Source organism: Danio aesculapii, chromosome 11 (genome assembly GCF_903798145.1).
Source record: "Danio aesculapii chromosome 11, fDanAes4.1, whole genome shotgun sequence".
Taxonomy (NCBI): Eukaryota; Metazoa; Chordata; class Actinopteri; order Cypriniformes; family Danionidae; genus Danio; species Danio aesculapii.
The window spans coordinates 31,159,140-31,182,920 of NC_079445.1; the positions used below are offsets into that span (position 1 = coordinate 31,159,140).

The 23,781-nt window shown below is 33.7% G+C and overlaps 2 protein-coding genes across 3 annotated transcripts in view; both read left to right on the forward strand.

Moving 5' to 3' along the window:
* Positions 1-2,157: 2,157 nt before the first annotated feature.
* On the forward strand, positions 2,158-16,013 carry tpcn3 (two pore segment channel 3). The gene is made up of 19 exons (XM_056468690.1): positions 2,158-2,347; positions 3,241-3,323; positions 3,406-3,520; positions 6,267-6,395; positions 6,753-6,869; positions 8,456-8,574; positions 8,694-8,795; positions 8,887-9,013; positions 9,499-9,706; positions 9,794-9,938; positions 10,080-10,265; positions 11,018-11,082; positions 11,286-11,373; positions 11,472-11,541; positions 12,391-12,610; positions 13,246-13,336; positions 13,941-14,054; positions 14,172-14,284; positions 15,571-16,013. Exons 1-19 carry the CDS (start codon positions 2,240-2,242, stop codon positions 15,690-15,692), a joined length of 2,322 nt encoding a protein of 773 aa, XP_056324665.1. The 5' UTR covers positions 2,158-2,239; the 3' UTR covers positions 15,693-16,013.
* Positions 16,014-16,408: 395 nt separating this feature from the next.
* Positions 16,409-23,781, forward strand: part of ttbk1a (tau tubulin kinase 1a) — a 54,504-nt gene continuing 47,131 nt past the window's right edge. Inside the window, exon 1 of one of the 2 annotated variants that reach the window (XM_056468221.1) lies at positions 16,409-16,597. The gene's annotated coding sequence lies outside the window, so the exon portion shown is untranslated. Of the gene's footprint in view, positions 16,598-17,305; positions 17,855-23,781 lie in introns of those variants that run through there. The other variant, XM_056468222.1, reaches the window with a different exon arrangement.

The following is a 23,781-nucleotide window of genomic DNA, read 5'->3' on the forward strand; positions in this document are numbered from 1 at the left end:
TGCAAATGCGTCAGACCGGAAACGCAAGGTCATGCGTCAAGTTTCGCAGGTTGCTGCAGTGCAAAGTTCAAACTTGGTGAACTCTGACCTGCGAAATCGCATCACTTGACTGCGTGAGACCAATCGAGGATCAAAACAAGTCCTCTCTGGACAGAAATTTAAAACATGGAGCATTCGCTCGCTTTTTTAAATGTCTAATCATCTTGTTTAATCCCGCCCCTTTTCGCAGCACTGTACGACAGAATTTCGCACACACAAAGCCCAGTGTGACCGCAGCTTTATAGTCTATAGTAGTCTTGAATACCTTGATTATTTGGATCAGCTGTGTTTAATTTGGAGTTGAAGCAAAACTGTGCAGAGCTGCGGCCATCCAGGAATTGAGTTTGAGACCTATAGCCTTTAGTTTTTTTTCTTTTTACTCAGAATGCGCCGTTATCTTGCATTTTTTTAATCACCAAGGACCCCAGTTTCACCAGAAATATTTTTATAGCAAAAAATATATATCTTTTAAATAAAATATATCTTGCTAGACCAGAGGTTAAGTAAATAAATAGCTCGTTTTATTTCTGGGTGATCAAAAGATCAATCTTATTTTGTCTGTCACATTAACATTTAGGATGCTGATTGCATTTTAAACCTAAAATTAACATTTGCCAATTTACAATGCATAATCCAAATAGATGTTTGCATCAAAAGGGAATTCATATTTAGAAAAATGATTAACTATATTGATTGTTTACACAGAATTGCAGTGACTTTTATAGAAATCAGTTTTGGTATGAAATAAATATATAAAGTTTTACTGTTGTTGGTTTCGTTATTTGACGTTCGAGTTCTCCCTTCTCTGTTTTTGGGACATTCTCCCAGAAACGTACATTTTTACTAATTAAAAATGTGACAGGGCCTGGCTTAAGCTTGCTGTCCTCAAAAAAAAAAAAAAAAAAAACAAGCATAAAATCATACAATTCAATGATGCATCCTTGATCACTGTCAGGTTTTCCATCATCAAATGATGTCACTTCCGAGTCATAACTTAAACGTGTATCACACATTTTATGTTAAATTTAATGCAAATGTGACAGGACTAACCGAAACATGGGGACAATTGTAAATTTATTTGTATTATATAATTGTTGTATTTATTTGTAGAATTGATTTATAATTTCATGTTTTTAATCAACTGATATGAATAATAACAACTTAAACTTGCAATTTATTTTTCTTTTAAATAACAGTTTTTAGCATAATAAAACTATTAAAGCCGTAGGTTCAACTGGGCTAAGGACAGGGACAATGACAGAGTTTGCACATTTGTAAAGTGTTTTTAATAAAGAACAAAAATCTGAGATTTAATTGAATGACATATTCCTTTACAGAACAACTCACAAAAATCAACCATCAGTCCATTTTAGACGTTTTTGGGATGCAAAACTTTTTATTCACTGTGTTTGTTTTTATTTCAGCGACAGATAATGTACGTTTCTGGTAGAATGTCCCCTTTACTGTATAAATTATATTCTGCAAAAGGTTCATACTTAGTTGACATTAAATTACACAGTGTTTTTACTGTTGAGGTCCAAGAGTAAATTAGAGTGAAAACATGAGGGAACTGTTGTATTGTTGAATCATAACACAGTGAGTTGCTGGTGTGTTTTCGTTCAGACGTCCCTATAAAAACGTAAGCCTCTGGCTCTTCTCCGCTATTTCCGCTGGATTCAGTCACATGACCCGGTCAAAATACACAGCCCTGCAAACTCCTTTTAACAAATTATTAGATAGATACTTCTACATATTAGTAAAACGGCATATCACTCGCCTCATAAGTGTTTATTTACAGTTCAAAGTTAACACTTGTCAACCTTACGTGCGGAATATTTTCCTTTGAAATCAAAGTCTACTATAACGAGGCCTCATCTCATGAATATTAATTAGACAGGAGTTTCGTCCAATCAAAGTAGTGCGTTTTTCCCATATAAGGTTCTGTTTGCTAATATTTAAAAGACGAAGATAAAATTGATTGGCGAGGTGGTTTGTCTCATTGAATATTAATTAGCCTTGCTGACGCAGCTGTGTAATTTTGCAGACAAGAAGGCGTGGATCATGAATTTTTAACAGCGAGGCCTTCGCCGTACTATGATTAGTAAATTCGCTGGGTTTGCAAGATGAACTTTTTCAAGACGGGATTTCCTGCGAACTGGATCTAACGGCTGCGTAAGAACAAGTAGGGGGATAGAGGAAAATGTCTGAGGAGAAGACTGAGAAAACTAGCCACACTTTAACAAAGGATGAAGGTTTTACCAACGGAGGAAATAATGTCTCCAGTAATGTTACAGATCAGATGACAGAGGTATGTTGCGTGGATAAAGCGCTCAGGGAAAAACTTGTGCTCATCAATGTGTTCCAAAAAATGTAAACATTCAAACAAATGCTTATTTAAAAAGTTGAAATAATCAAGAGATTAATTGGATGCTTCTCTGATCTTAGATTTGGGATGTTTAGTGTTTCATTTGGATTAAAAAGTCTCTTAAACATAGCATCAATGATGATCCTTTTAAATCTGGGTTTGTTCGTGGGTTAAGAGAAACATCTGGTCTCTTGTTTGTCAAGTGAAAGAACAACTGGAAAAGTTTGCCTTTTAGCTACAATAATTGTAGAAGTTATATGCCTGTTATGTTTTGGATTCATGGGAAAATGCCTTGTTTTGATTGTCTGCTGTAACGCAGTTTCCTTTTATAAATGCATATCAGACAAATTTTTTTCTAATTTTGATTTATGATTATGAAAAGGTAACATGTATGTTGATATTTTGGCAAGGTGATATGTTTTATGGTCAGCCACACAGTCGTTTGTCTAATTATGCAATTTATTAATTGTTGTGCAGATTTGATGACACAATAGTCATATTAATTGAGCGACTGCATGAAATATGATTGATAAAATATGTAATGTGAATAATTTTATTGTGTTTATAGGCCATAAATGTAAAATAAATCATGGACTATAAAATATATATTTATGTTTTGTGGTGTATAATACCCAGTGTTCACAATACTTTGCTGATTATCCAATTTATTAGTAATTTATGCTGATTTTATGATAAATTATCATATCGATTAAGAGACTACATGGATTATTTTTGTTTTTATAAACACATTTGTCAAAACCTTTGTACTTTTTTCAATTTATTTTGAAAGAATGAATCAGAAAATATTTTTCATAATGCTTCAATATATGATTTAGAAATTTGACCTGGCCACAGTCTATGTGTCTGATGCCAAGTACAACAGGAACATCTTTTTTGACACTTCGCCACAGGCTGTGAAGTAAGAGACATTCCAGCAATCATTTATATAATTATGACTAGTACTGGATTGCATATTATAAAGTCTGTAAAATATTCTACAGGCTGTACCTGCTCTACAACCATTGGTTCATGCAGACGCTGGTATATGTGTTCATTATCATAAATCTGGCTCTGGCTCTTTTTGAGGATCCTGCAGTTGTGCCACTTCCTATATGGGTATGTATGGAATGTGTTTTTATATATTTAGCAAACAGGGGTTTAATTATTAATCCAATTTTTGTGGTTGAATATTTCTAAGTTTTGTGGTTGGATATTTCTTGCATGTTCAGCACAACAGCAAAACATCTATTATGCATAAACCTCTACACTCTCAAATAAAAATGATAGCCTTTTTTTTTCTTTTTTGTGTACCCATCTGAACATGTGAAGGGCCTGACTGAATTTTCAGCACACTTTACAAATGCATAATTTGAAGAGCAACATAAACGAAGGTTTACAGCTTTTATGACATCCTGCAGTTCCTTCCCACTCCCTGATATGACACAATGGGATATTTCCTGAACATTCCTGTTCTTTAAAAATCAGCTTTTTTATTGAAACACTTTCCCCTAAAAATAGGACAGGAGATTTGGATAGTTTTTATGAACGTCAAAAAAATGCAAAAAGAAAAATTAATGAAATTCATGAGATTTCAGTTGGAAGTCATGGTAAAAGTCCGATGGCATAATCGTTTATATATATAAAAAAAATCAAACAAGGAGAGTCTCAAAACCCTTTTGTATGAGGAACTACTTTCTTCTGCCATTCATTCACATCTGTAGCTGACGTCAGAACAGAAGAAACTGTAGGTAACTCACAAAAGTCACTTTAGAGCTAGTATTTGAATGATTCTCAAGTGTAACGTCTAAAGTGATTTTAAGATTGTAAGACTGAATGGCATGAAATGCCATCAGTCTCCTGAGATTTCCAGTATTTCTCTGTTTCAATCGGGAGATCAAAATAATTAACCCAGAAAAAGATAAAAGCAATGCATCCACTACCAGATTACTATGGTACTGTATAAATGCAGCACTACAAAATACAAAAGAAAGAGATCGACTTGGAATGTCACTTACCTATTCTATAATGATTTGTTCAGCTGTAGTTTGAAATATATGCTATATGAGTTTTTTTTCCCCTAAGGACTTATTATGGTGGAATGGCAACAGTCCATTTCTGTGCTCTGCTGATGGTCGCCAACATGCTGAATCTCCGAAATGATAAATGTTTTAAAATAGGCACTATCCTTATAAATAAACTGCACAGTTGCAGTCTAAACAACTATATCCTCACCTAAAAAGCCATAACGGTACATTATGTTGTCCAACAGCTGCAATATTTGTCAAACTGTAGTGCGCTTGTTCCTCTGCTTGTCATGTGGGAGGAGTAATATAGGGTGAAGAGGCTGTAGAAGTGCTAATATTACAAAATATTGCACGGCTATCAGCCGAACAGATTTGAAAACCAGACAAAACTGTTGTATATGGTTTTATATACATTTTTTTTTCTTTTACTTTACTTTTACCATCACTTCCAACTAAAATCTCATTAATTTCATTCATAGTTTATATATCAGAATATATTGTCAGATGTATTTAGAACAATGATCACTGGATGACATAAGAGACGTTTATTTTCATACTTTGCCAATATCCTTTAAACCACTAGGTTTTGCCAACAAGATTATTGTTGTAAGGGAATAAAAACCTTTTAAAATACAGTAATGTTTAGTTTTAATGTCTGATCACATGTTCTTGTGTATACATTTTATCAAGTACAGGGATCTCATTTATAAAACTGTGTAGAAACCTTCCTAAAAGTGAACATAGACCAGAGTACATTTTAATTTATTTATTAGTGATGTTTGTCTTATATGATGATTAAATGTGGTTCGATTAAGTCAATAATTAAATTAAATATGCTTAGAGTTTACTTAACTGCTCACACTCAGGAAAATTGTTACATTTTTACATATACATTTGTTATACTTAATGACATTTTGCAACAAAAGAAGAAAGTTTTAGTATTAGAGCATTGTAAGTATCTATCTATATCATTAATAATATTCCTGAGTAGGGCTGCATAATATATGGTTTCAGCATCGTGATCATTCGCAATAGTCGCATATGCAATATTGAGTTTGTATTACAATTCATCATTTGTATGTGTTTTTGATGCCTGTGATTGTGTAATGATTTTTAAAACATTCCAGCATAAGACATTGTACCATTTCTGACCTTAACTATGATTAATTTTATTGAATTATTTTTATCATTCAGTTACTGTACTTGAATATTGTACTCTGGAAATGATAAAACATTTTATTTCAATTGTATCTTTCTCTTGACTGTTTTTACAGATTGTTATGCATGAAAATATTCACAACACATGTAAATACAGACATGCACTGCAAATAGCACAGAAAACAATGAAAATGTGCCGGGGGACCCAAAAAATGTATAGATTGTTTGTTAGATTTTATGGAATCTCCCACTGCAGAATCATGCCTGTTGATATAACATAAATTATTTGCAAATAGTGATATTAAGTCATGAAATTGTGTTATGCAATGCCAGATTTTTCCAATATCATGCAGCTTTATTCCTGAGTAAATGATTGAAGAAACAAACATTAGAAAAAAAAAAAATCATTCATTCTACTGAAACGTTTATGTTCAAAATTGACACTTTATTTCCATTTATTATGTCGCTTTGTAAATAAAATCTGCTTTTATAAATGTAACTTGATGCCACAAAAATACTGCACCATCTTTGACCCATGCCTCAATTTAAGCACTATTAATTTTATAAAAGGTGTTCAGAATTATTAACACAAGTAGTTTGATAAAGTAACTTGATTTCAAAATCTTATTTGAATTCTGAAATGATGTAACTTTCATGTTTCATGTTTTTGTGTTCTCTAGGCGACTTCTACAATTGAGATCATATGCCTCTCTGCATTCACTGTGCGGATAATACACTACGCAAAAGTCATACCAAAAGATAAATTCTGGAAGGATCCCAAAAATATCTGCATCATAGTCATTGTAACGGTAAGTGTTTAATCTAAATGATATGTTTTAATCATATTGTAAAATAACTTATCTACATGTACATATTTCTTGGGTATATAATAATATAAAATTTACGTATACATTAGCCCCAGAGAATCAACTTAAATATTATGTCTGTACAAACATGAGACAATGCTGAGAACGTTCTCGTAACAGTTTTGTGAAATGAACTTTAGCCCATGATTTTTGTTATTCTCAGCAGTTCTCATGATCACCAGGAAATGTGGCATTTACTGACTATGGGCAGATATTTAGTAAAGTCAGGCACAAGTTTATGTGTGCAGTCAAACAAGCTGGGGAGTTTCTCTCACTGTAGTTTTTTTTTCTGTCTCACAGCTCTCTTTTATAGATATGGTTATATATGGAGCTCTGAAAGCGACAGGACACTATGGTATTCGATGGTCGAGAGTCTTAAGACCACTTCTGTTAGTCAATGTTACAGAAGGACGACAAGTAAGCAAACCACAGACAAAACGCTTGCAGTATATGCATTTCTTTCTCATTTATTTTCATGTACCTCTTGCATGTAACTTTTAATAATTGACTTTGTTAATTTGCTAAGTTCACCTTTTTAAATTAAAATTTTTCTCAAGTAAATATTTGGCTAGAAACATTCTTAAGTGCACTCTTCTATTTGCTATTTGCTATTTTATTGTATTTAAAAAAAACTACCTGCCAAGCTACAGTACTGTTCAAAGTTTTAGGCACTATGAAATGATGATGCTTTTATTTATTAATTAACTACATTCAATCAACATGTGGTATGACTACACTTTGCATTTAAAATACTTGGTGCTCTTGCCCATAGATTTTCAGGTAGCTTTGCAGGTATTATAGGTTTTTTGAAGCATTTTAGAGATGTTGCCAAAGCTCTTCTGGATTTAATTTGTCTCAGTTTGTTCTGTTTCTTTATGTCATTCCAGACAGACTGGATGATGATCACATCAGATCTCTATGTGGAGCACTGGCTGCTGTCAGACTCCTTGTGAAGACTATATTTTCACTGTATAATTACAATCAATGACAAAAATAATGTTTGGAAATGTAAATTGATATTTCACACTGACATGCTACAGAAAAATATAGAAATAACCAACTTTTAACCTTTTTTGGGGGGTGAAAATACTAGTGGCCTAAAACTTTTGCACAGTACTGTATAGCATTATATAGTTAAATAATTAGATTCGTTTTTTATTTATTCAAGTTTATTATTTAGTTTAGAAAGTGTTTAACATTTAAAAAAATGTAATGTGTACATTTGAAATCAGAATTATTAAACCCCCTTTGATTTTTTTTTGATTTTTTTTTTTTATTATTATTATTATTTTATATTTCCCAAATGATGTTTAACAGAGCAAGGAATTTTTCACAGTATGTCTGATAATATTTTTTCCTCTCAAGAAAGTCTTATTTGTTTTATTTCGGCTAGAATAAAAGCAGATTTAAATTTTTTTCAAAAACATTTTAAGGTAAAAATTATTAGCCCCTTTAATATATATATATATATATATATATATATATATATATATATATATATATATATATATATATATATATATATATATAAATGTATATGTGTGTATATATATATATGTGTATATATATATATTTTTTTTTTATTTTATTTTTTTTTTTCTCGATACTCTACAGAACAAACCATCATTATACAATAACTTGCCTAATTACCCTAACCTGCCTAGTTAACCTAATTAACCTAGTTAAGCCTTTAAATGTCACTTTAAGCTGTATAGAAGTGTCTTGAAAAATATCTAGTAAAATATTATTTACTGTCATCATGGCAAAGATAAAATAAATTAGTTATTAGAAATGATTTATTAAAACTATTATGTTTAAAAATGTGCTGAAAAAATCTGCTCTCCGTTAAAACAGAAATTGGAGAAAAAAGTAAACAGGGGGCTAATAATTCAGGGGCTTTAATAATTCTGACTTCAGCTGTGTATATATTCTACATTTGAATAGTAGTACTGTAAATGTCCAAAACAAAAGTCTTACACCCTTCTCTCTCTCTCTCTCTGTAGTTGCGGAGGGCGTTCAGGAGTATCCGCAATGCGCTGCCTCAGATCTCCTATGTTTTTTTCTTATTCATGTTCAGTGTGTTGGTCTTCTCTCTCATGGCTCTTAAATTGTTTGGGAAAAGGTAAATCTAAAGATATTACATTTCCACTCCTGGTTTTTCCACTCATCTGTGTCCACTGAAAAATGTTTTTATAACCCGCTAAACCGCTTGTGCTATGTATTTTTTCGTCTTATTCCCAGGGGTCTCCTTACCATCAATGGTTCTCCATATTTCACAGATTATATGGATATTGTTTTTGATCTCTATGTTTTAGTGACCACTGCTAATAGCCCTGATGTCATGTAAGTCGAGTTATTGTAGTTTTTAGCTTTTATGTTTTTTAGTTCTGTGGAATCTTTAATTATTTAAGACTGATAATGTTTTTCCTTATAGGATGCCGGCATACAACTCCAGTGTTTACTTCACCATTTTCTTCATTCTGTATATTGTCGTCAACACCTATACCTTCATGTCCTTTTTTTTGGCTGTTGTTTATAATAACTACAAAAAGTACCTAAAGGTATTTAACATTATATATTATGTAATGTTGCTTCTGTCTGTCTCGCTGTCATTTTGTCTATCATCATTTGTTCTCTTATACCCCTGTCTGTCTGTCTGTCTGTCTGTCTGTCTGTCTGTTTGTTCTGTTTGTTCATTATATTGATAATCCGTTCATGATATAGTTCATTCTTTCATTCTATCCATCGGTAAACATTTTTTAACAATCCTTTTTTCATTTTGTAATTAGTTTGTTCTGTTTATTTTTGTTTGTTTATTCTATCATTCATTTATTTGTAATATCATGCTGTCATTCTTTAATTTTTTTCAATCTTTTTTGGTATGCTTATCTATCTTTCATTCTTGCTGTCATTCTATTCTAATTATTAATTTTTCTGTTATTTCTCCTAGAACCCAGTAGTTCTGTCTGTCTGTATTCCTTCCTTCCTTCCTTCCTTCCTTGTCGTAGTGCAAAATTTACTCCACTTCTGTCATGTTGTTTTCTAGGAGGAAGTGCGACAGCTGGTAAAGGCTAGAAGAATCAAGATGTGCCGGGCGTTTTCTTTGCTTCAGGAGAACCGGGGTGAAGGTGGAGAGCCCGTGGTGACCCAGGCCAATTGGAACCATCTGGTTAAACTCGTCAAGCCGAAAATCAGTACTGCTCATCGGGAATTGCTCTGGAGTGTCTTAGATGATCAGAATAAAGGACACATAGGTCAGACTGATACTTAGCTGCTTTAGAAAATCTTATTCGTCAGCCATTTTGACACATTGCTCAGTTGTTGTTGTTTTGTTCAAACAGGAAAGTTTGCATTTGTCCAACTGGCTGATCTTCTAAGTATCCAGGTGATCACTGTGAAGTCACAGGCACATCCAATTCAAATTTGTTTCCCCTCTTTGTACAACTCCCTAGCCAGCAGATTCATCCGGCAGATGGTGCATCACAGGTACAAGTTGCATTGAGACTGGAACATGCACAATTTCTGGACAAGTCTGTTTGTATTCCCTATTACATTTAATGACATCGTGCAGATGTTGCTTGCATGTATTCCATATGCTCATCTGTTTGCATTTTGTGTTGGTTTCAGAGTGTTTGTATATGCCTATGATCTGATTATCCTGGTGAATGCTGTGTTCATTGGTCTGGATGAGGAGAACCCTGTCGTATCGAATGCTGAGTGGGGTTTTCTGGCTCTTTATATGTTGGAAATCATTCTCAAACTGTACGCCACCGAGCCTCGGGCGTTCTTCGCTCGACATCAGTTTTGGAACTGGTGAGGAAGTTGTGTTATGATGTATTAAAGGTGCTGTATGTAAGTTTTTGACACTTAATAAGGGTGTAACAGATTACAGACGATCAATATATTTTTTTTAACTTACTGATTAATCCTAAATTTGTAATGATCGCAGAGAGATCACCTCCCACATTATTCAAATCACACGTATGAAAGCATTTTGGCTTCCTTGTAACATATAATGATCACGGAAGTAGTTGTAGTGGCACTTAAATGCTTACTTGGGTAATAAAAGGAGTTTTCTGTAACAATTTTTAGCGTGCATTAAGCCTGTCACTCCAGTTTAATTATGTTTTGACACCCAGGGTGCACACCTGGCTTATTTTATTTCAGTTGTAAAGACTGCCTCAATGTATGTGGGGTGCGCTCCTGAAAATGCGACCTCCAGATGACATTTGATGACAGATTCAGAGTTATAAAAATCCACTTGAGGTTTTTTTAATTAGCAAACAATACAAATAATACAAATGTAAACATTAGCTGAGCAGCTTAAAGTGTTAAGCATGCTCACTGCTGTTGCTGTCATCAATCTGTCAACTTGCATGTGTCAAGTGAAAAAAAAACTCTGATATTTTGAATACCTAGTTCAAGCACCAGGTGTCAATCCTGCATGCTGCACCTTTAACACTTTTTAAGTTCCTTTAACATTTTGAATGGCTCATCAATTCGTATAACTTCATCTTTGTGAGCTCATATGATTTTAATCCCATCATCCACTATTTCTGTCACAGGTTTGATACAATCATTGTTGTGTCTGCACTTTTTGGAACCATCATTAACTCTGCACTGAAACACTGTAAGTGTACTGTATATGTGCATATAACACAATGAAGCACTTGCGTAGGAGGATTATTTATTATTCTTACGGGGTATATGAACTCCTTTTTGTATTTTCTAAATGTTATGTCAGAGCTGTTAAGTTTAAAATTAACAAAGCTTATAATAAGAATTCTTATTGTCTTTATCCTTGTAAGTAATGGATCAAATGTTCATTTGCAGCTGGAGGCTACACGAGTCGTCAGGTTTTAGACATTGTTTTTATCTTGAGAGTACTTCGACTGATACGTGTGGTGGATTCCATCAAGAGGTCAGTTACTTAAATCTGAACCCAAAACAGACAAGAAAATGCCTTTTTTTTTAATGCTACCATTTTACCTTCAACTAAATATACTTTCCATTTTGTAGATTCCGAGCAATCATCAATACGCTTATTAAAATTGGACCAACTATTCTTACATTTGGTCAACTCATACTGGTGAGTATTAGCGGATAGGGCGATTTGTTTCACCAAAAAACAAAACGTAGAATCTGTCATTATTGATTTGTTTCAAACATGTACAATGTCTTCTTTATAATTCAAAGGTGCATAAAAAAATTCAAATAAGATTAAAATAAAATATAAAAAACATTCTATTGAGATTAGTAATAATAGACATAAATCCCAATTATTTTATTATATAATAAAAATTAAACATTTGGTACAACTGATTAAAATAAGTAAAAATTTATTTAAAAATTACATGAAAAAAATATTAATAATGCAAATATGCTTAAATGAACTACTTTAATGAGTAGTAAGGAAAAAGTAATTGACAGTGTAAGTTAAAACAGTTTTTAATAATATATTAACACTATTTAAGACATTTTATATTAATTTTATATTTTATTGGGTCTTTAAGAAAAAAAATGCTAAAAATACTAAACATTACTATAAGTTAAATGCTACATATTAAAGGCTAAATTTACTACTAAATGCATTCCTGTAAAAAATTCCTTTGGGGAGACATAAAAATAGATATGGCGGCAGGAGAGCAAGGAATGGTTGACCTATGTCAAGCCTCCATCACAATATCATTGGTGATTTATTTTTTTATATTGGACCATACCTTGCCTCAAGGACACTTTGTGGGGGTGGAAGATGCAATGCTTGATTTATGGCTGCACCTAATCAATGCTCTGTTGTTTTTCTAATTTTATGATCCAGGGACAGAGACACAGTCATCATAATCATCATTCTATATATTAATCTCTAATAATTTACAATAAGAAACATCATAATGAAGGCTTCTGTTTATTTACTATACATTTTTGCTGCCCCCTATAGGTGGTCTATTATATTTTTGCCATGGTTGGGATGGAATTATTTAAAGGCAAAATTCAGTTTTTTGAACTGAACTCTACGAGTCCCGATCGAGAGTACTGTGGGAACCCTCTGCTTAAATCAACCAGTTTTGCTAAACTCAACTACTGCAAGAACAACTTCAACGACGTGATCTCTTCTTTCATCCTCCTGCTGGAACTCACTGTGGTTAATCAGTGGCATGATATCCTTTATGATCAAACTGTATTTTTGCTCTAAAAATAATGTACAGTTGAAGTCCAAATTATTAGTCCTCCTGTGATTATTATTATTTATTTTAATATGATAACCAAATGACGTTTAATAGAGCAAGGAATTGTTCAAAGTAAGTCTGATAATATTTTTTCTTCTGAAGAAAGCCTTATTTGTTTTATTTCGGCTAGAATAATAGTAGTTTTAAATTTTTTAAAACCATTTTAAGGTCAAAATTATTAGCCCCCTTAGGTAATATATTTTTAATTGTCTATAGAACAAACCACCATTATACAATAACTTGCCTAATTACCCTAATTTGCCTAATGAACCTAGTTAAGTCTTTAAATTGCACATTAAGCTGACTGCTAGTATCTTGAAAAATATGTAGTAAAATATTATGTACTGTCATCATGGCAAAGATAAAATAAATCGGTTATTAGAAATGAGTTATTAAAACTATTATGTTTAGAAATATGTTGTACAAATCTTCTCTTCGTTGAACGGAAATTGGGAAAAATATACAGGGGGGCTAATAATTCTGACTTCAACTGTATGAGGTTGTAGATTGAGGTCCTTGAAAGTTCAATATCATCCATTGGATTATTTCTCTTGACTCTGCTTCACTCCTGACTAGCGGTTTCACAGCAGTCACACACGTTTCGGCCAGACTTTTCTTCGTCATCTTTCACATTGTGGTCGTTATTATAATAATCAAGTAAGAATGGTGACTTGTCTATTTGAATCTTGTTGTTATGTTTTATTATGAAAGGAAAAAAACATGCATAATGTGAGGGGTGAGTCTTTTGTATGTACAGTTGAAGTCAAAATTATTAGCCCTCCTGTGAATCTTTACTTTTCCTTTTGCAAATATTTCCCAAATGATGTTTTAGAGAGCGAGGAATTTCCTATAATATTTTTAGGAAAGTGTTTTTCATTTTATTTTGGGTAAAATATAAGCAGTTTTTAATTTTTAAAAAACATTTTAAGGTCAACATTATTAGCCCCATTAAGCAATATTTTGTTTCATTAGAACAAACCATCTTTATGCAATGATTTGCCCAAGTAACCTAATTAACCTAGTTAAGCCTTTAAATGTCACTTTAAGCTGAATACTAGTATCTTCAAAAAATTCTAGTAAAATATTATTTACTGTCATCATAGCAAAGATAAAATAAACCAGTTATTAGAAATGAGTTATTAAGACTGGTATGTTAAGAAATGTGTTGAAAAAATCTGCTCTCCATTAAACAGAAATGGGGGAAAATCTACAGGAGGGCTAATAATTCTGACATCAACTGTATATATTTAATTTCCCACAGTATCTTTGTAGCATTTATTTTGGAGGCCTTCCTGGTGGAATATACAGTTGACAAAAGTGAACTGCAGACTTCTCTGGAGAAGAAGATAGAGGAACTGGAGCTTAATGTTCAACAGTAAGTCCTGTTTAGACCTACTATCAAGATATTTGGTTAAGTAATTGTTTCATGCATGCATGTTTAGGCAGTTGAAAATTGTAATGGAGGAAGTGGATGTGGTTTTGTGTTTGGCAGTGATGGTGTGGACCCTGGTCTCGTAGATGCAATGGAAACCAATGACAGTGACCTGGGAACTTCGGAAGATGGCAAACGGAAGCCCTCACTTATGTTCAAGATTGCTTCCAGAAGTATTTAATTTTATTATTATTTATTTTAAAAAGTAAAATAATAATAATAAATATAAATAAATAAATAAATAAATATATTTATAGACGTTATCAGTACCGATGATGTTATTTCACTGACAAATGTTGTGAGCGCAGTATTACAAGACGAAATCGCATTCATGTAATACGAGCATGCGAATTTCTTTTGATTTCCTCTGCTGGAGCACAAAACTCCTTTCACGTCCTCAAATATATTCTGCTCAAGCTCATATTTTCTTGTGTTCGCTCAAATAAACGCTGCTGAAGTGCGATTTAGTGTGTTTATGTAACCAGTATGTCTCCAATATTTAATAGATTTGTTAGAAATATTTATGACTAAATAAAGTACAGACCAAAAGTTTGGACACACCTGACTTCTGCGCAACACAATTGATAGTCCCAACCTCATTTATAAGGCAAGAAATCCCACTTATTAAACCTGACAGGGCACACCTGTGAAGTGAAAACCATTTCAGGTGACTACCTCTGGAAGCTCAAGAGAATGCCAAGAGTGTGCAAAGCAGTAATCAAAGCAAAAGGTGGCTACTTTGGAAAAACCTAGAATATGACATTTTCAGTTGTTTCACACTTTTTTTGATATGTTTATAATTCCACATGTGTTGATTCATAGTTTTGATGCCTTCAGTGTGAATCTACAATTTTCATAGTCATGAAAATAAATAAAACTCTTTGAATGAGAAGGTGTGTCCAAACATGTCCAAACTTTTGGTCTGTACTATTATTATTATTATTATTATTATTATTATTATTACTATTTTTAAATATATATATATATATATATATATATATATATATATATATATATATATATATATATATATATATATATATATATATATATATATATATATATATATATATATATATATATATATATATATATATTAGTTGTTTATTGCAGTTTTAGTATTTATTGTATTTACACCCCAACAACACACTTTTTATTTTATATTTCACAAAAGATTTTTCCTGGTTTTTAATATTTATATTATTTTTTTTTTTAATTGTCCACAATATTTTTTTTAAATTGTTTGTATTTTTCTTTAACTGTTTTTAATTGTTTATTTTATTTGTTTTGTTAAAAAATAATCTTATTTATTTTTTATTATGTTCATCTTTCCACAAAATTATTATTATTGTTGTTGTTGTTGTTATTATTATTATTATTATTATTATTATTGTCATTATTGTTATTATTTGCCCAATTTATTTTATGCACTAATTTTTTTTTTTCTTAATTTTTCCAGGATCTAGAACTGTGGATGGTCTTTTGCAGCGGATGTTTGAAACGGATCTTCGTCCTGAAGACTTCAATGAAGACGAACTAGACAACATCAACTTCTCAAACCCTGTTTTTGACTCCATATAAACAACATGAATAATCATTATAAAAAAACTCCCCAAAACATGTAAATATATAAATACAGTTTGTATCAAAGATTCTTTATATGTATTAAATATTTGATAAGCTTTACTATACACACTTCGATATGTGGACCACTGTTATTCCTACTTCAGTCAAGAAAGTTTTTTGTAATCATGTTTGTATCTATGTATATATTATTACATACAGACCAATATATGTTTTTAGAGACAAGGGAAGTGCAATACATAACCAACAGGGATTGTTGCCGTACAGTAAAATGTGTATGCATCCCAGTTAAAATAAAAATAATATTAATAGGCAGAGACTCGTTTATATCAAAACTAATGGAAAATTCAAACAAAAATTAGTATTTGCACACCATTCACTCAAATGGTTCCAAAACTGAGTATATGTTTTCTGTTGGATCATAAAGAAGATATTTTGAAGTATGTTCTGAAACGTAGCCATTGACTTCCAATTGGAAAAAATAGATGTAATCGTTCACAACATTATTAAAAATATCTTCTTTTGTCTTTCACAAAGGAAAGACTCTCAAACAGTTTTAAAAATAAGTGCATGGTGAGTGAATAATGAAATAATTTTGGATGAACTGTCCCTTTAAGAACTGAACGTCACTATGTATGACTTATAAATTGGTTTAAGCTACAATGTGCTGCCAAGAGCTCACCAGCAGAGAGCGGAATACTGTCTGTAGAGGCTCATCATGGCTGTGCTGGAGGTCAGAGAGGAAGAGTGATGTGTGGTGCTGATGCTGGGATCCAGACGGGCGGAGAGCAAAAACCAGGGAGCATCCAGCATCATTAGCAATGTTAGAGAGAGGTTTAAAGAGTATCCGGACGGAGGAAAAGGGGTTATGAGCCTCCATACCTACATAAGAAAATGAGCAGGTAATACGCGCTTCATCTTGTAATTTCGCTATGGCACAATATGGCTGGTCCTATAAAGGCAGGCCTTTGCTATTGGAGATGCGCTGTCATTTTAAAACAGGACTGCAAATTGAAACCAGCTGCGTACTGTATGTGGCCTGTGTATCATTTTAGGCAAATGTGAAATGAGCTAAGTGCTAAAGTAGCACAGGTTTAACTGTACTAACCTTTGGTGTTGTATATTCGCTTCAGTGTGTTGTTCTGTGGATGCGCTTGTCGGTTTGTTTACGTTGGCCTAATGAACCTGTCAGGGTTTTGTCATTTAAAGGATTGTTCTGTTCTGTATTCTTTATTCCAAGTAGTTTATATAACTACACTAAATGTACACTGACAATCGGGTGTTGCCAGCAGGCGAAATAACAAATCCTACTACGCTGAAGGCCTGGCTTATGAATAATAATTAGGTGCTGGCGACGTTGCTTGCTTATCTTCCTGGAGCGTAGTTAATATTCATAAGCTAAGCGCTCCTAGCTGTATGATTCGTTAGCTGAGTAGCGCAGCGTCTTCCTGTCACCCAATCACGTAGCTGCACTCGTTGAACGTCCGGCAACGTAGTGAATATTCATCCAGAAAGCGTCCTCTACAGATTATACAGAGTCACTGCATGGGTGTTAGACGCGCTGCAGTGCGGACCAGCGCAAAGGATGCGCGACCGGACAGTCGCGAGAGGCGAGCTGTGGCGTTTGTTTACCAAAAATGCGTTGGTTGTGTCGAATATCTGGAGAGGATATTATTGATGTACTCTTTTATTCTCTGTCGCTAAGCTGTTAACACTGTGATGCGCGTTTATTTAGAATAGAACACGTGTCACGTGCCAGATTTGTATATATGCTTTAACCTTGGACCTTTGTTTCAATAATATATTATTTTCTTTTTAGTTTATGGACATTATGTTTGCGGTTAGATAATCAGGTACGTTTACAGTGGTTGTTTTCGTGGCTGTCTTATGGATTGCAGTGCATTATGAGAGTGACTGAAGGTTTTAATTTGAATGGTGACGCGTAGTGGATTCATTTGCGGTTTTGATAGTATAATCGCTAATATTATAGCCTCTGCTGACTGAATATTTGAAAAAAGCACTGCCAGTAACAAAATGCAGAGAAAGGGCCGTTTATGGTTTTAAAAACGCTCCCAGCTGATGGTTTGTGTCACGGTGAGGTCCCAAATGAAGATTTCAAAACGACGGAAAGGACTGACTTTTCGTAGTCTGTGTGCCAGGTAGGGTGAGAACATCCAAAACATTTTAAAACAGGGATGTGTTTATTTGTTTATTTTTACGTAAGCATGTGAAAAATCTGGAGTAAGGATTGCAATGAAATGTTAGTCACATGTAAGATGTATACAATGCTTTTAAAATTTGTATGTACATTTCTTCAAACTTTACTCCACATTTGATATATGGGAGAATGGGGTAAGATGGACCACTCAGTTTTCTGACCAAAATGTGATTAAGTTCATCATATATCTCATGTGACTGATAAAAACAGTAAACATTTTTTCAGTAAAATGGTATTTTATTACAGAGTAACTTATTAGCATTTATTTTGGTCTATTTTAAGATTTAAAATGTTTTGTTTTTTAAGTTCATCTAATTTGTTCACCATTTTTACCATGTTTTAACATATAAATAGCTGAAATTACTTCAATGCTGTTATAGTCAGCTTTTAGAGTAAATTTGTGGCTTATGTGAACGCCTTAACTGTCAGTATTTGGCACTTTTATAATATTTTTACTTGATTTTACTAATCACCCTGAATAGGGTATATGCGGAGCTATTGTTTCATCCCATACTGATAAACTTCCGGTGAACGGTTAATGTGACTTTTTTTTCCATTTTATGGAAAAATAATGTCATATTATATATCACTCAGCCAGTGGAGATCGCTGATTTTTAAAGAAAACAGACCTAACAGGCATACAGTTCACCGGAAGCGCTTAACCCAAGTTACTGACAAATTAAAAGTCCTTTAGCATACTTGGGCATATACCCTATTAAATATTATTTTAAAGCTGATCCTCCTAAAACTATTTTAAAATTGTAAATTGCTTTATCGGGGAAACGTTTTTTAATTTAAAACCTTCAATTAAGCCTCTCCTTTTGAAACATTTTGAACTTATTTTGTAATACATTATTTAGCTAATCTTGACAAAACATATATGGGATGGTCTCTTGGTCAAGGTTTTATTCTGAGTGTTTGTTTAGTGATAGATGTGGTATTGGGACAAACAGTTTTGTGATATCAAGTCCAAATTTAAATTGATTTGATTTTATATCAAAATATACAGTTTAGAAAGGGATAATACATTATACATTTTTTAAATGCAAATTATGTTTATTCAAGACAAGGACCTTTTTATTAACCCATATTTCTTTGGGCCTGACCCAGTATAGATGATGTTTCTCGTCTCATTCAAAAAACTACAGCAAAAGTGGCACAGCTTACCCACAATCTCCACCAAATTTGTGCATTAAAGCATTATACGTATTTACTGTTTGTCTTTCTCACTGTCCCATATGTGTCCTAGTGTGATGTATTTTGTGTATGTATGTACCTGTGTCCATTTCACTGTGTTGCACATCAGTATGTCTTGTGTTTCTTCAGTTCACAGGGCTTTCGTTGCGGCGATGTCTTTTCGTAATGTCAAGTCAAAGACACATTTTTTTCCTTTTTGCGCATCAGCTTATGATTCAATAATGCATGTGTATCACCTTTCTCTGGGACATTGAGTGCAAACTGACCTTTGTGACATTCATCCTTAAGGATTGAGTTTCTGTCTGACCCATGTTTGCCTTAAGATGGATGGTGAGTGTCATAATAGTCAAAAGAGGAACTGCTGACGGTCCGAAATCATATCATCGGCCGCTACTGTACTGACCAGTGTGCCAAATCCCTGATAACTAGCGCTGAGAAGGAAAACAAAACAGCCGTCATTTGAAGCGCTGTCTCAGCTCAATTGCTTGTTAAGTATAATCCATCTCTTCTCTTGTTTTTTCTGGCTTGTAGGCTGGCAAAGGAGGGTTTTGGCGTCGACTAAATTGGTCAGTAGCAGGATTTTTGTCAAAGACGTAAGGGTTTTGAAGAGATTTGTGAAAATGGTGAGAGAGTTACACCATCTTTCATAGTTCCCCTCCCTCTCCCTTCCTGGAAATGTGGCTGCACTTCACTTTTCAGAGTTTGATCACAAAATGGCTGTTGATGCTTCCCTTCCCTGGGATTCAGAGGAATTTTAATGATTGTTAATTGAGGTGACCTGAATGAAACCCCCTCTGCTTTTAACTCACCTTAACCTCATATCCCATGGGTCCCCTGGAACGAAACTGAGAAAAAAATGCGGGAAAATACAAGCTGCGTGATTGAATGCTTTAACCAGCAATACGACCTGCGTGCAAACAACACCGAAAGACTGTTTGAAACCTGCTTGTTAGTTAGACGCTCTAAAGGGAGAGGGGTAGATACTGTAGCTGCTATTATTGATAATGTCAAGGATATCCGTCTGTCCTTTGGGTTAAAGTGGATTCCATTTATAATGGGAATAAAGCATTAGCATTTCCACACGTTGGCAGAACTTTTACGCTCCTGGTTGCAAAGTGAAAATCTTCAAATATGGTGACAACAGAACACAGCAGTTGGGTTTTGGAAGTAAAAATCACATTTTTTTTCATAGGGAAATACATTTTTTTTTACTTCAAAGACCTTTAAAGACAGGCATACTGTGAGCTATGAGATTTCTAATCAGTGCTATACTGTTTTTTAAATGAATTCCTGTTATTTTTTAAATAATTACCCATGATTTTTGCAAAGAAATATCCAGAAATCAAAGCATCAAAAAGCAAATTGCACTAATGGAGCTCTTTATTATTCATGCACTCCCTTGAAGCATTGCATGTGTTGTAATCAAGTGAGTCTCTCTATGCTCCCAACTATAGCTGGCAATACAGGACAAAAATGATCACGATGTAATGTTTTAATATCATTTGGTATTGATAATTATTGAATATTTTTTACAATCAATTTAGAAATATTAGGATTTTTTTAATTTAACCACTATAATTTACCAACATTACTAAGACAAATAGTTTTAATAGTCAAAAACAAAAATATCTCATCTCATAATAAAATAAACATAAGTGTTAAAGAGACTCAAATTTAATAAGTAAAATTTTACAAAGTGTGTGCAATGATAAAGTGTAAACGCTGAAGGATCAAAGCAAACTTTAAGGTAGATCAACATCTGTAAGGTGTCTATAATAATCACACAGTAAACCCCAAACTCTATTAATAAAACAAATTATGATAATAAAATCTGAGGTTTAAAGTAAACGAACCAGCCGTCGATATTCAAATACACACTGCAAAATTACAAATTGTAAAATTGAATGACCACATTACCCCTATGCAAAAAAAAATTTCAGATGGGGTACCAGTGGCTGGGATGCACAAGAAAAGAAACCAAAAAGCCACTCTGGCGACATCCTTACATCCTTTTTTGTGTACAGTCTCATCACTGCTGCTTGTCACGGCACTCATTTTTGCATGCATTTTTATTCTGACCTGAGGTGTCGAAACCAAACCGGAGTCCATTCACATTGCATCTAAAAGCATGTGAAAAACACAAACATGTGGATTCGGGTTCCTTCACTATTTTCAATGGCCGTGTGCTCACTCTAATCTGGTGTCTCTCATAACTAGGCGACGATCAATGGTTTTCTCAGAGGATGACAAATGAATAAACCATTGATGCGGTTCCGAGTTTGTATTTATGAAAAGAAAGGACTATAGCGCTTCATACTGAAACTTCATACAAAACTTTTTTTCATCGTTATTGACAATGGTGTTTGGTCAATAAATATCAATACTGTTTTATCGGCCCAGCCCTACTCTCAACCCATTTCAGTAATATATGTAATTCACAATGCTTCATGGGATTGTAGTTCTTTCCTTCATTTAAATATTTAAAGGGTTAGTTCACTCCCAAAATGAAAATAATATGATAATTTAGGCTACTGACCTTCTTTCACTTACCTTCTATAAATTGAAATAGATACCTTGGATACCTTCGAAATTTACCTCTAAAGTTTTGAATCTTGACAAGATTGATTCATAATTCCTTTGATTTCATGATTCAAGATTGATTCATAATTAAACTTTTACTCACATTAAGATCAGCGAAATTAACACTAGAAATTCAGAGGGAGTCATAGCTGGCAGCTAGCTCTCTGCAACTCTCACATGGTTTTCCACTGAAGCTAAGCAAGGTTGTATCTGGTCAGTACCTGGATGGGAGACCACATGGGAAAGCTAGGTTGCTGCCGGAAGTGGTGATAGCGAGACCAGCAGGGGGCGCTTAACCTGTGGTTTTTGTGGGCCCTAACACCCCAGTATATTGCTGGGGACTCTATACTGCTCAGTGAGTGCCGTCTTTCAGATAAGGCGTTAAACTGAGGTCCTGACTCTCTGTGGGGGTTAAAAATCCAAGGATATCCTTCGAAAAAGAGTAGAGGTTTAACCCCAGCATCCTGGCCAAGTTTGTCCACTGGCCTATGTCCATCATGGCCTCCTAACCATCCCCATATCATAATTAGCTTCATAACTCTGTCTCCTTTCCACCAATTAGCTGGTGTGTGATGTGTGGACTGGCGCAATATGGCTACCGTCACATCATCCAGGTGCATGCTGTACACTGGTGGTTGATGAAGAGATTCCCCCTAATGTGTAAACCGCTTTAAGTGTCCAGTAAAGTGTGATGTAAATGTAAGGAATTATTATTATTATTATTAATATTTTGTTTGTTTTTAAATTTTGTATTTTTGTGTTAAATGATGTGACAAATGATGTGACAATACTACTTTGACTTTAGCTAAATGTGTATACATTTATTTCTAGCCTACGCATGCCTCTGTTGCCCAGCAGCTTCCTACTAATGAAAATATTAATTTTTGATAACAAAAGCATAACTTGTCTTTCAAACTTCAACAAAATTGATGTATGCAATTTCGCAGGCAGTCTTGTAACGCATACACAATTATAGGGTATATACCTTATACCTTTGCATTTTTAGAGTAATGACTTTATAAAATATTAGGACATACATTCAAAATTTAAATCTAAAATCTCAATGTCTCAAAGCTTCAAATGTAATGTAAATATGACTTATAACAAAAATTTAATTCAGCACAGTCTTATATAAATGGTCAGAATGACCACTGTGGTTTAGAATACTGATAGTTCCAGTGTTCAGCCATTCCTGCTTGACATGCAAGAGCAAACAAGCTACCTTTTGACCAGCAAGAACAATCCTTATTGGTTCTCACTCATCAAGCAAGCAATCATGAGCTTCGGTGTCCAACATTAAATGCTGTTTGATAATCAATGTTTAAACATTGTAATATTTTTAATAAGTAAATGACAAAACTTTCATTTTGGAGAGAACTAATTGTTTACCACAGTCTTGAACCTTTTTATTTATATATTTTGGTCTGATGTTGTGATTCACCTCACAGCTGCTCGATATGTTTCACATTTGATTAGTCTTTCAAATCAGACATTTTAAAAATCCCTATTGAAAAATATAAATGAATGAAAAAACTCTTCCAGAACCAAAGTGGATAATTGAAGCATGAGACACAATGAACAAAAATGCTTCATGCTCCTACAATGACTGTCACTGTATAAACACAACAATATACTGCAGCCAGAATAAAGAGGCCACTGATAAACCGGCCACTGCAGGGTGTGGAAATGCTAGCTTTAATGAACTTCAGTTGTATCTCAGTGTTCAGAAACCAACACATAGTGATTAAACTCTTCACTGCTCACATTCTTTTGCCAACTCATGTGAATTCGGACCAAACGAGACTTCAGTCTTTTATATTTTCCGTAAACAACATCATTCATCCCTGTCACTGCCTGTATTACATTCAGACCTTCATCTTCCAGTTGTTTTCCTCAAATCTCCTTGTTCAAGGGTGCATCAGTGCAGGTGTCAGTAACTTGGCACATGAGTTGGCAATATTACGCTCTGTCACTCTTCTTGGCTGAACTTTGTCTACCTGATGTCATAGTGCAGTTTGTTCCTAGATTGTCCGTAGAGCACTTCTCTAAGATGCTGCACTAGAGACTGCAGTTCTGGACGGATGCTGGGCT

Coding starts and splice junctions, on each gene's coding strand:
- tpcn3 (XM_056468690.1), top strand. CDS start 2,240: ATGTCTGAGGAGAAGACTGAGAAAACTAGCCACACTTTAACAAAGGAT. Junction 6,396..6,752: donor GCATCATAGTCATTGTAACG/GTAAGTGTTTAA, acceptor TCTGTCTCACAG/CTCTCTTTTATAGATATGGT. Junction 6,870..8,455: donor ATGTTACAGAAGGACGACAA/GTAAGCAAACCA, acceptor CTCTCTCTGTAG/TTGCGGAGGGCGTTCAGGAG.